The 13,156-nt window shown below is 41.1% G+C and overlaps 2 protein-coding genes across 2 annotated transcripts; both read right to left on the bottom strand.

Moving 5' to 3' along the window:
- Positions 1-5,203: 5,203 nt before the first annotated feature.
- LOC143586405 (uncharacterized) lies at positions 5,204-5,677 on the bottom strand. The gene has a single exon (XM_077067964.1). The coding sequence runs from the start codon at positions 5,675-5,677 to the stop codon at positions 5,204-5,206; it is 474 nt and encodes a 157-aa protein (XP_076924079.1).
- A 1,694-nt stretch (positions 5,678-7,371) lies between these two features.
- LOC143586404 (uncharacterized) lies at positions 7,372-9,006 on the bottom strand. Its single transcript, XM_077067963.1, has one exon. It carries the CDS (start codon positions 9,004-9,006, stop codon positions 7,372-7,374), a length of 1,635 nt encoding a protein of 544 aa, XP_076924078.1.
- Between the last annotated feature and the right edge of the window lie 4,150 nt (positions 9,007-13,156).

Raw genomic sequence — 13,156 nt, 5'->3', positions numbered from 1 at the left:
AGCTTCCCGAGCTGAAACTCAAAGGAAGAAGGACGAACTGGCAAAGGCACAGGAAGAAGTGTCTCAGCAAAACGCCCGGATCCAAGAGCTCGAGGAAGCTTTAAGATTGCAAGGGGAGCAGTCTGAAATGAAAGATAAGACTATCATTGAAATGCAATCTGCATATGACTCCCTCTTGCAATCCCAAACTGAAGCAAGTGACCGCGCTTCTACCGAGTTGCAAGAACTTCGTGGCAGGGCGGAACGTGCTGAAGGGGAGAGGCAATACTTCCTCAACCGTGGTCTTGACTCTGTAAGTTCTTCTTCATGTACTCTTTTATTTTTGTATCACTAATTCCATGATGTTGACACAATTTAGTTCATAGGTCATCCGTCATGTCAAGAGGAGCACGAAACTTACTGATTGTTTTGTGAACTTGACTACTGCTTCCGAATGGGCTGGCCGGGTGAAGGGTTTCAACGAAGGGTTGGCATTCGCCCAGTCTGGACAACCTATTGAGAGCCATCCCCTTCACGGACTTGACGCGGAGCAAGAACTCGGCATACGTGTCCAAGAATATGACAATATGATCTTTCCGCTGCAACATATGCTTCCGGAATTTGCCTTATCCGAAGACGGTGTGAAGCAGTTGCGGGTCTATATTGATGATGAGTCTGATGATGAAGAGTCTGAGGACGATAAGTCTGACTGTGACGAGGCGGAAGATACGGGCCATAACGCTCCGAGTGACACGACATTCCCTAACCCATAGGTGTAGGTGTTAAGATTTGAACTTGTTATCTCTTTCCGTATTTTGTAATTACCTTTTTGAATATAAATGAAAGGAAACGCAAGTTGATAATATCTTTGTGATATTTCTTCTTTTGCTTTTTTGAATTTGTTTTAAGTTGGATAGTACTGGTGACGTGGCGGAGAGAGAATTTTCTAGGCGGTGGCTGACAAGACGTGTTAATTGCTTGTTTGACAACCTGTAAGCGTTTTTTCGAATCTCCCGCCTAACGTGTCAATCATCCCTTGGTCCTTATTTTCTCTTTCTTCTGTTAGTCAGACGGTCGCATTAATTGCGAAGAGTATAAAAAGGCCTTGATGCCTTCGACCCCTTCTTATCAATTACATATTTTTGTTTTCATTCATATCAGAGAACTCTACTCTCCTATAGCCGCTCTATATTATTTGATTCCAATGGTTGCCCAGAAGAAAAACCCCCTGCTATTAATGAAGTCGGATGCAACATTAAAGAAAAGGACTTTGAAGACGTTAAAAATGTATATGGTTTTCCACCGAAGTGGGAAGACGAACGTCCATCTAAAGGAGCCATTGCGACGGCGCCCCCGGCGAAGAAAATGGCCGTTTATGTGGACCACTTCACCACCGGGAACTTCCGGTTACCCGTGACTAAGTTCGTGCAATCGGTCCCGACGGCTTACGGGATTCACTTGTCCCAAGTTCGCCCTTTTGGAATGCTTAGAATTCGGCATTTCGAATTCTGTTGCGAAGCACACAACTATGATCCCTCTGTCCGGATGTTCGCCGCACTCTATAAGATGACCTATCGTGAAGGCTGGTATGGTTTCGCCACCACCGGTAAAAGAACTACTGGCTTTGAATGGCTTCGTAGTATTCATGGGTGGAAAACAAAATTCTTTTGGATCCGTGAGGATGTTATCCCATTTGCCATGACTTATCGGAAGCCAAAGGACAAATTGCCAGAAGTCCCTGCTTCCGAACACGAAGGTCGCTCCTGGTTTCTTACGTTAATAAAGACTCCAACGCCCATGCGTCCTATTCATGAGGGGGAGATGGTGCATGCCCGGATGAGTCGTTTGTGGCCGTTTCTGGAGCCTTACTACGAGAATTCTGATGGAAGCAAGTGTTTATTTATAACATTTTGGTTTCCCAGTTTACTTTCTTTAACGTTCTTCGACTGCAGGTGAAGGTACGATCCTTTCCACTCTTGTGGACAAGATGGGAGGCATGATGGTTCGTCGTCCTATTACTTAGCATGATGTACCATTTTTGGAACGTACACAGAATAATTTTGTTTTCTCTATTACTCTTACTCCGGAGCCTCTTTTTTCCGAGGCGCTGTTCGCACAAGGTGAGGAGTTTGTCACCAAGTGTGAAGGTATTCCCCAACCTCGACCTATAACCGCTGCTACTTCAAGCGGAGTGACAGTACTACTTTCATCTAGCGAGGAGTCGTCGTTCTGCGAAGGAGGGTTACCGAGTGGTGCTACTAACCCTTCGCATTTGTCTGTAGGTTTGACCCACAAGCAAGATTTGAAGGCCATCACCGATCCATCAGTCGGTGAGGAAGGTGGTCCTCAATCCGTTGAGGGCGAACCTCAGGCTGCGGAAGTGGGTGCTTCAAAAGTTGCTGGGAAACGAAAAGCACCAGCTTCTGATGCCGCGCCCAAGAAGAAGAAAAAGAAGAAGGCTAAGGTTGATGTCCCGGTTTTTGGCGCTCGTCTTCGGGAGCTTGCTGCCCAAGACGCTTCTAAAAGTAAGACTTGGCCCTTTATGATTGTTCTTCTATTTATCGCTTCTTAGTGACTTAAAGATTTTTATTTTTTGGAGTATTTCAGGTCTTAAGGATTATGTTGCTACCGAACTTCCGACTCCACCAGCTTCACCAATAAACACTGCTCAAGAGCCGATCGATTTATCGGATTCTTCTCTTATTAAGGACAAAGAAGTTGGTGAGGCTGATCGATTTCATACATCTCCATCCCGTCACGAGCATACCTTCCAAGATCAGGTGGGGTCAATGAGTTTAAACGCAGGGGTCAGGCTTCCCCCTCTTGAGTGAATGAGGATACTGCCTCGTATCTTCCTCGTTGGTCATTACGGTTGAACACGGTGTTGAGTAGTGCGGACGTTTGCCAGGAATACCTCGACGAAAGTCTTCCTCCTGCAGAGAAGGAATGACAACGTCGTCGCATCCGCCAAGAGCTTTTCGACTCTAATTCCTATCATGTGGCGAATGTTGTGTCTACCAACCAGGAACTTCGCCAGGATTGACTATCTATGAATGATGAGTTGGAGGAGACCGAGCGGAACTTGCTTGGTGCCAAAAAAAGAGGCTCTTAAAGCGTTAACTGACGCTCAAGATAGCCATCGAGCCTTAGAGGAAGCTAAAGATTCTTTTCAAAAGCAGCTGGATGAACAAGCTGAACTGATAAAGACTCTTCAAGCTGACTCGGCAGCGAAGGACAAGCGCTTGTCTGACCTGAATGCTAGGAATCGAGACCAAGCCTTGGAGTGTGCTGGTCACAAGATAAATCTTGTCCGAGCTCAGGCAGACAAAAAGTGGCTTATATCGACAACGATTCCTAAGGTATCACATTTTCTTTAACCTGATCAATTCGGATGTGTATGTGTTTACACATGTTTGTTCATCTTAACATGTTATCACTGACATTCGGAATAGTGATGATCTTGGAAACTGTGTTGGTGTGCTCCTTCGCGCTTCCGAGCAAGCTGGCTGCCAAATGGGCTTTGAGGAGGGATATGAGTTTGGTTCAACGTCTCGGCTCCCGGAGGAATATGTATTGGCCGGTAAGGACACTGCCTCCATCCTTGTTGCGAAAACCAAGGAGTTTGATACCTTGAAGTTTTCCCTTTCCGACCACATATCAGAGCTTGCGGATAAAGAAGATGCCATAGATCAATTGAGAGAACTATTGGATCTTAATGAGGGAGGAGACGAGGAAGCTGACAGTACTGCGGAAGATGAGGATGTTACTCCGTAAATACATGTTTTTGTTGTAACTTTTTCTGTTCCTTTATAATCTCTTTTGACTATAAATAAGTAGTCTTTTCGTTCTTTCCGGTGCACTTTGTCTTATGTACTATAATATAAGTGTCTGTCTGGAACTTCGTTTTTGTCAATAAAAGATTACAACTTATCAAAATACCATGGAGTCGATTGGATATTCTCGTACATTAGGCATAAGCCTTCTTACAATAAAAGAAATTGCGAAACTTGCTAGCCTATGTGGGCACGCAGGCCAAAGTAAAGAACAAATGAGATTGCTACATGTAGCATTTCTTTGATTATGATGCGTTCCAAGTTCGAGGGATTCCCGCCCCATCCAAATTTTCCAACTTTTAGGCACCTTTGGATAATACTTGTTTGATTCTATAAGGTCCCTCCCAAGTTGGGGCTAACTTGCCCGGAGGCTCCTGGCCGGAAGCCTCGTTATTGCGGAAGACGAAGTCTCCCGCATCGAACTTGCATTCTTTGACTCGCGAGTTGTAATATTTCTCAAGCTGTCGCTTATAATTGTGCTCGTGAATCAATGCTAGTTCTCTTCTTTCTTCCAACAGGTCTAGATTCATCCTGAGTTCTTGATCATTATCATTAATCAGTAGAACCCTTGCAGATGGAATTCCGATTTCTGCGGGGATCATGGCTTCAGTGCCGTAGGTTAGGCTAAAGGGTGTTTCCGAATTGCTCTAGTTATTTTGGGTGCGGAAGGCCCAGAGTACGTGAGGCAATTCGTCCACCCAACCCGTTCGTTTCGTCCCTAGCCTTGCCTTGATACCTTCTTTGATAGTTCGGTTGGTCCTTTCAACCTGACCATTTGCCTGCGGATGAGCTACAGATGTAAAGGTTTGAATGACTTAAAGCTCTTTCAACCATTCATGTAGTCCACTGTCGACAAATTGGGTCCCATTGTCAATTACCAATTCCTGTGGGAGACCGAACCGGCAAATGATTAATTCCCAAAAATTTTTTTTCACGCTTGAAGCCGTGATTGATGCAACCGGTTTGGCTTCTACCCACTTGGTGAAATAATCAATGGCAACTATCAAGAACTTGACTCGTCCCGGGGCTTCTGGGAAAGGTCCCATGATATCAATAGCCCATTTTTGGAATGGCCATGCAGATGTTACTTGAATCAGTTCGTTTTTTGGACGCAAGGTGTTGGGAACATGGCGCTGGCAAAAATCACATTTTATGATTTCTTGCACAGCGTCCAAATGCATGCCGGGCCAATAATACACTGCGTTCATAATCTTTGCCACTTTCATTCTTGGTCCCGCGTGTAGTCCGCAAATGCCTTCATGAATTTCTCTGATCAAGTAATTTGCATCTTATGCGTCAATCAACTAGTAATTCAGAGCTTTATGCTTAATCTTCCGAGCCTCGGCCTTTGCTGCTAGAAGTGCTCTGGAAGATAAATAAGCTATAATGGGTCACATCCAAGATTCAACGCCCGTTTGAATTACCAGGACTTGATTCTCTAGAACAGATGGATGGTCTAGAACTTCTACACGAATATCTTTGGCGAAATGCTCAAAATTTGTTGAAGCTAGTTTGCTAAGAGCGTCCTCCGATTTGTTCTCGCTCCTCTTAATGTGAACAATATTGAAGGAGGAAAATTGGCGAATCAAGACCCTTTCTTGTGACAAATAAGAAGCCATGACATCGTTTTTGGCTTCGTATGTTCCGTTTATTTGTCCCGCAATTAGCATAGAATCTACCCGAGCCTCCAAATGTTTCACCCCCAGCTTTTTCGCTATCCGTAGTCCTGCTAGGAAGGCTTCGTATTCCGCCTCATTGTTGGTACTTTTGAAGTCCAACTTGATGGCGTACGTAAATTCATGCCCCTCAGGGTTGACTAGCCTTAAACCCGCACCTGACCCTTCACTGCTGGAAGCTCCGTCCATGAACAATGACCAAACTTGCCCTTGTTCCGGTGGTGCTTGGGGCTGTTGTTCGATTAAGCATTCTTGCTCTTTATACTACGGAACTTCCGTGACAAAGTCCGCGAGTACCTGCCCCTTGATCGTTGGTCTAGGCTTATATTCAATCAAGTGTTCACCCAATTCGATATCCCACTTTGCCAGTCGTCCGGACAACTCGGGTTTACTCAACACGTTCTTGAGTTTGTACCCGCTTAACACATAAATAGGATGGCCCTGGAAATATCTGCGGAGTCGTCTGACGGCATAGACCAATGCCAAAACCAACTTTTCTAACCTCGAATATCTTGTTTCCGGGTCCAATAACGTTCTACTGATGTAATAGATTGGAGTTTGAACATTTTTTCTATCGGTCAGCAGAACGGCTCCTATGGCAATGTCTAAGGCAGATAAATATAGTGTCAGAGGTTCACCCGCATATGGTGCTGTTAAAGTAAGAAGCTCCATTAAGCATTTCTTAACTTCTATGAATGCTTTTTCAGCTTCCGCGGTCCACTTGAAATGTGCCTTTTTAAGGCAATTTCTAAGTGTTGACACGAATGGATGAGACTTGGCTGCGTGGTTTGCTAAGAATCGGTTCAGCGCCACAAGTCTCCCATTAAGTGTCTGAACCTCCTTGAGGGAAGAAGGTGAAGGCATGTGGGCTATAGCCTGGACCTTATCCGGGTTGGCTTTAATGCCCGCGCCTGTTACTATGACTCCAAGGAATTTACCCTCTTCCATGCCAAATGAACACTTAGCCGGATTCAACTTCATATTGATGCTTCGTAGTGTTTCAAAGGTCTCTTCAATATCTCTTAACATCTGATCTTCTTAAATGCTTTTGATTATCAAGTCGTCCATATAAACTTCGAGATTCCGACTTATTTAACTTTTGAAAGCCTGATCCATCAGTCGTTGATATGTGGCCCCCGCGTTCTTAAATCCGAAAAGCATCATTCTATAACAGAATGTTCCTTGGTCAGTTCGGAACGCTGTCTTGTCCTCGTCGCCAGTTTTCATATGAATTTGGTGATACCCTTTATAGGCATCGAGGAAGCACTTGAATTTAAATGGGGCCACCGCGTCTACTTTTAAGTCGATCTCCGGAGCGGGTAACAATCTTTCGGACATGCCTTGTTTAAGTCTTTATAATTTATGCACATCCTCCATGTTCCGTTGCTTTTTGGGACAATCACTGGGTTAGACACCCATGTTTGGTACTTGATTTCTCGTATGATCCCAGCATGAAGAAGGTCTTATACTTTCTCATTCATAGCCTTCGTTTGTTCTGGACCCATCTTTTGTTTTTTTTGTACAATTGGGGTGATTAACGGATTCACCCCTAACTTGTGTTCCGAAATGCTCCGTGGAACACCGGTCATATCCGCGGGTTGCCAAGCAAAAACGTCAATGTTCTTGGTCAATAATTTCTTTAAAAAGGTTCTCACTATCTCCGAGATAGCGGGTCCTATTGTAATTGTCTGGTCTGGAAACTTCTTATTCAAAACCCATTTCTCGGGCTCAGTCCTCTGAGCCTGTCTTGGAACCTTGCTTGGTCTTGAACTTTCAGTTGTAAAACAATGTCGATTTACATGAATTATCGCCACACCAGTGCGAGTTGGAACTCCTACTGCACCATGTGCTGTGGACGGGTGGGCATTGAAATCTCCAATTGCTTATCGTCCCAAGATAACGTCATGTTTAGAAGTTGCTGGTAAGACCAAAAATTCAAGTTCCTCTGTTCTTGAATGTACTCCATCACTTAGTGTGACCGGGAAAGTGATGACACCCCGCGGGTGCATTATCTCTCCCCCGAAACCAGAAACATGAGCATGAATTGGTTGTAATCTTTCTTTGTCTTCCTCATCCAGTTGTTCGAAACATTGTTCGTACATAATATCGGACGTATTGCCTGTGTCAAAGAACACATATTGTGATCGATAATGGCCAAATTCGACAGTAATTATCAGCGGGTTTTTGTTACACGGGCCCCCTTTGATCCGAGGAAAGATAACAGGCTCGTTTTTCCATTCTTTGTCCGAATATTCTCTCCATTTTCCCTTACCTGAATGTCCCCCTTGAATCATGTGGACATTCAGATCTTTGATTTTCCTTTTGGCCGGGCCTTGGCTATCCTTTGCGGGAGGTTTGCCAGTCCCTCCTCGTACGCCTTTGACCAAATGTTCGAGTTTACCATTTTTAACAGCTGCTTCAATTTCATTTCTGAGAGCCACACACTCATTCGTGTTGTGTCCAACATCATTATGATATGAGCAATGTTTTTTGGTATCGAGGAATGATTTCCGTGGTATTGGTTGTGGTTTCCGGAAAGTCAGATTCTTAGTAGTGAGAATTTCTGAGGGAGTCTTTGATAACTGAGTCCAACTGTTGGTGGAACGAGCTGAAAAATTACGTTTACCTTTGTTGCCGATCAAAGATCTTGCATCAAAAGGTTTAGGTCTTTCTGTACTTGGCTGATGTCTTGACCATATAGGTCCCTTAGCTTGTCTATTTGGTCTCGGAGTTTGAAACTCGAACCATGGGGACGGCTTTTGACTGCTGGAACTTAGAGTTTTTTCAGTTCTTGTAAACAACTTTGATGCCTTCATGATTTCATCCCATGACTCAGGCATTCCGTCCCTTCCCGTTAGAGTACGGATCAAGGCATCACTGTGGACGTTCTTACAAAATGCTCCGCGCAGCATATCTTCGCTTACCCCTCCGATGTTAAGGCTCTCGTTAGTAAAACGAGTAATGTAATCCTCAATAGACTCATTATTTCGCCTTGTAACATCTAGTATTTCCGAAGGGTCACGAGTATGTTTCTTTTGCTGACTAAAATGCTGAGAGAATTTTGCTACAAAGTCTTTCCAACTTGTAATCTTTCCGCATGGTAATTTCTCAAACCACTCCCGCGCCGCCCCGGTGAATGTTAGTGCGAACACAGGACACCAATACGGGAGAGTCCAACCACTGACTCCACCTACTGCTTCGAACCTTAACAGATGGTCACTGGGGTCAGTCATTCCATTATATGTTCCAACGTATGTTGGAATCTTTGCATTAATCGGGAATGGAGCTGTCGCGATACTCGAAATGAATTTTGATTTTTCTGCGAAAGACTCTGGGCGATATGGTTTGGAAAAATCATATCCAGAATTGCTATGATACTCCGCATGGCGGACAACTGGGCGCCGATAGCTAGTTCCTCCGTATGAAGGAAGGCGGCTATCCCCACTATAAAAACTACCATCCGGACGATAAGATGAGTCGTACCCATCCAGTTCGTCCTCATAGGATTGTACCCGCATATCTATGCGGGGACGAGGACGCAACCTTCGGATGTCGCTCATGTTCCGCTCCGGTGGCAAACTGTACTTGTGTGACGTACCCCAAGTCAGTAGCTTGTGTGACAATATTTCCGGTGTCTATCTAAGTGACACCTTCTTGTTGAGCAAACAACCCCCGAGCCGTCGAACCACCCAAGGAAAGGATTCCTGGGTTGACGGTGTCGGTTCTTGCGGTAGGGGTCGAAATTAGAGCAAACACACACGTCGCTCCTTCACGTGTTTCAAGGTTGTGCTTGATTCTCCGTCGGCCGTTTAGGTAACTGACTCATATCGTGAAGAGAACGGAAAAATTTTTAGCTGTTCTAACAAAAGCACGGATGGCGCCAATGAAGAAACACGTATCTACTCCCCACTAATGGGTCCTAGATCCAATGAGTCCACAAGGTAGGATACGGTTACTGCTAACACGATATGAATACAATTCCTAAAGTCCAGTGACGTGAATCCTGCAAAACAGAACACCGTGAGCTCGTTACGGGAAGGACAAGAGGGGGGGGGGGTCTTCCCGTAACCACCCTCCGGCGTGAGAATAAGTACCGTTCTTACGAAGAGATAAAGTACTTAAGTAAATTGAGAGAGTACAGTGATGGTGAATGGATACCTCATGATGATTGAGAGGGTATTTATAGCCGAAGGATGTGGGGAAGTGAATGGGCCAGCTGTCCTTTTAGAAGATGCCTGCATAACAGTCTGGACGCGTGTCCTTATGTGATAGGTTTAGCTTATACGTTGCATGTGCATGTATATCAACCTGGACACGTGTCGCTCTATTATTGGTTAACGGGGTAATATTGGCCATGTGCACGGTTATAACGACCTTGTCACGTGTCATTAGCTAATTGGCCAGTAGATCACGTATTGCCCAAGAAAGCATCTTGGCGATTCTTCTAGAAGGTAATTGGTTGCTAACAACTGTCCCGGAGCATTACCTCGTAGTTATTTACGCGGAAGGATATTCCTTCTTGCGGATGACTTTCGAGGGTGCTGTGATGCTTCCGCATGTGCTATGAGGGTGTTTCTTCCTCAGATGACTATGCGGATGGTTTATATGTCCCGCGGGTGCCTTATGAGGAGCTTCTGATTGACCCGCGGGTATTTAATACGGGTATTTGGGTCCTTTTGGTACCCTACCTCTATAACCGGGTTTTGACAAAATATAAGTAATCGATTACAAAGATGATTACCATAAAGATAAAATATCATAAATAATTGACATAAACAAGTTTTAACAAATTATATATTTGGAATATAGTATATATATAATATAATAAGCTATAGCGGGTACATCGGGTATACAATTGGGTAAATGGGTTTATGTTATCGGGTAATCGGGTATATTAGAAATCCCAAACCCGCCCCAAATCCGCGAAAAATTTCAAAACTAATCCCAAACCCGTCCCAAACCCTAATGGTTCGGGTATTACCTGTCCCATTTAAGTCGGGTTTCGGGTTTTCCCATCGGGTTCGGGTTTCATTGTCATCCCTACATGCATGGGCGTAGACAGTTTTTAAGGCCGAACCCATACAAATTTCGTTTTTAGTGTTATATATTCCTGTATTTTGACATTGCACCCGTAGAATTTCGACACCGAATCCGTAGAAAACCCAAACTTATGTGATACACAATCGGCCGTCCGCCCATCAAAATTCTCCGAACACGTAGGAAAAAATTCCTGACTACGCCACTGCAAACATGTTTAGACAGGTTGTTTGTTTGTTTGTTTATTAAATCGGTGTAGTTGCAAAACTTGTTTATCAAAAAGGTGTAGTTTAAAACTATTTATTAAAATGGTGTTAGTGGTTTGGTGGAAAAAAGCATGAGGGCGTCCGGATTATACTACCGGTGGGTCTTCGGGCGAGTGAGGTTTCTCCGGAACTGTAGATAACTTGGAGACACTTAATAACTCCGTATGACTAGGTTGGCTAGCTGGCGGTAACCTTTTGCCCTTTAGTCATCTCGTACGGAATACCTAGTCAATTCTATTTGTTGTTCGTTAAAAAAAATGATAAAATGGTGTTGTTATTATTAAATTCAAGAAAAATTGACTTTTTTACTTTCTCACTTTTAATCTTAATGTAGAAACTAAAGTTTATTAAATAAATCATTAATTTAACCAATTTAGTAAATTTAAGAAATATTTTTCTTAAAATCGTTTTGTTCACAAAAAAAGATGCAGGTCAGTAAATGAAAAAAAAATATGAAGTATTAACATGGTCATAACAAACATCGAATGATCTGCATTTTCAAATATAATTTAAGTTTCAGAGTAAGAATATAAAAGTACAATATTTTTACCACATTATTATTATTATTATTATTATTATTATTATTAATTTTGAAACGATTTGCAGATGTTTAGGTTTTATAACAAAATATGGTCTAATTTTATTATCGTTTATCACACACATAAAAAAAATTAGGAACGTTTCTTATTAAGTTAAAGGTAGACTTATATACATACGAATTGAATGTTCAGTGAACAACACGGAGGAAATTTGTTTATGTTTGTTTATTTATTAAGCGAATGAACCTGAACAATTTTTTTTCATATAATTTAACGAACGAATATGAACACATATCACATCCGTTCATCCATGTTCTGTAGCATTCCTGAGTTATTAGTTTATTTTGTTAAAGAACAAACATAAATAAACTAAAATATACTCATTTTTTAACGACCGAAAGTGTTTGATCATTCGATCGTTATTCGCAAACATGTATACGCTTATTAAAGCTAAGAACGCCTATTATATTAAGTTTAGAAAAAATTAGAAATAAAGTCAAATACAAATCTCTTAGCTTTAATAGGCTTTACAAAAAAAAATAATAATTTCTTTATCTTTTTTTAAATGTAATGGTTTAAAAAACACAAAGTTTAAGATAGATTGAATTATTCCTTTTTTTTGTTTACCAAATGAAAATAACGTCCCTGAAATTTAGGTCCATCAATATTGTTTATTAATGTTAGTTGTGTTTGTTTATAAGTAAACTTAAAATTAGCTAATAGATTTTGAAAATTGACATTTTAAATGTGACAAATAAACAAAAAATATGAACACTTTTAATAGGACGGAGTAAGTAATATTTTATATTATATTTTCTTTCACTAGTCTCATGAAATGTTTTACATATAAGTATTGTTATTATTTTTTTTTAACTTTTAAGTTTAATAAAATGGTTAAATCAATATTTTATTTATATGATTTAAACTTCTTCAATAAATAAGATTAGAAGTGAGAAAGTAAAAAAGTCAAAATCTTTCTTGAATTTAATGAAAACACCACCTTTTTAATAAATATTATTGAACTACACATTTTTGCTAAATAAATTTAGTACCTACATCACTTTGGAAATAAACTCCTTTTGATAGTTTAATAGATTTGGCGCTACACATTTATCTATACAAATGTATATCAATTATAATCATATCTGGTGAATCATGTCATATAAGAAATCTGTTACTAATAATAAGATACATAACTTATTTTATTTCAGAACCTTTGTAGATTTATTGAATTGGTTACTATTTCTAAATCTCAACAAAGAGAAATAAATAACTATGAATAAAATTTGATTAGTTGATACGATTTAAGTAGTCAAGTTGTGATAAATGTTCGCGATATTAGGTTGTTTGTATATAATCACGTCAAATTTGTCGTATTATTAGTGCTATTAATTTGGTTATCTTCAATAGTGTTAAGCGTACATGATGTGGCATATGACTCACTTAATGAAGTATGATTGTTTTGGTGTTTGAAAAGGTAACATGAGTTGTTTATTTTGTTGTGTTCGAATTCATTAGTTATGTTAAATGTGTAATTGTCATCTCATGTTCAATGTGCCATGTCATGTTCATCAAGTTTAACACAGTAGAAAAGTTATCCTAGATCTTATCTCATGATTTGATCAATTACATCTGTTTACAACTATGATGAGATTTGTAAAACCCAATTAGAATTAGAATAGTTGATATTACTTAAAATACTAAACTCACTAATGTAATTTAGCTCGATTGAAACACCCTTACCCCAGGGATCTTGTTTGTTGAGCTTACACATGCACATATAGTTCATAAACTTTGATTTATCAATAAGGCAGCGAATATGAAAC

This window comes from Bidens hawaiensis, unplaced genomic scaffold, assembly GCF_021521415.1.
Source record: "Bidens hawaiensis isolate Kalapana, Puna unplaced genomic scaffold, B.hawaiensis_p1.1 tig00034646_1, whole genome shotgun sequence".
In the NCBI taxonomy this organism is placed as follows: domain Eukaryota; kingdom Viridiplantae; phylum Streptophyta; class Magnoliopsida; order Asterales; family Asteraceae; genus Bidens; species Bidens hawaiensis.
Note: the sequence above shows the minus strand (reverse complement) of the source record. Positions and strands in the feature narration are given on the sequence as shown.

Bases quoted from the DNA above. Each gene is read 5' to 3' on its own strand.
- LOC143586404 (XM_077067963.1), bottom strand. From the start codon at position 9,006: ATGCGGGTACAATCCTATGAGGACGAACTGGATGGGTACGACTCATCT.
- LOC143586405 (XM_077067964.1), bottom strand. From the start codon at position 5,677: ATGGACGGAGCTTCCAGCAGTGAAGGGTCAGGTGCGGGTTTAAGGCTA.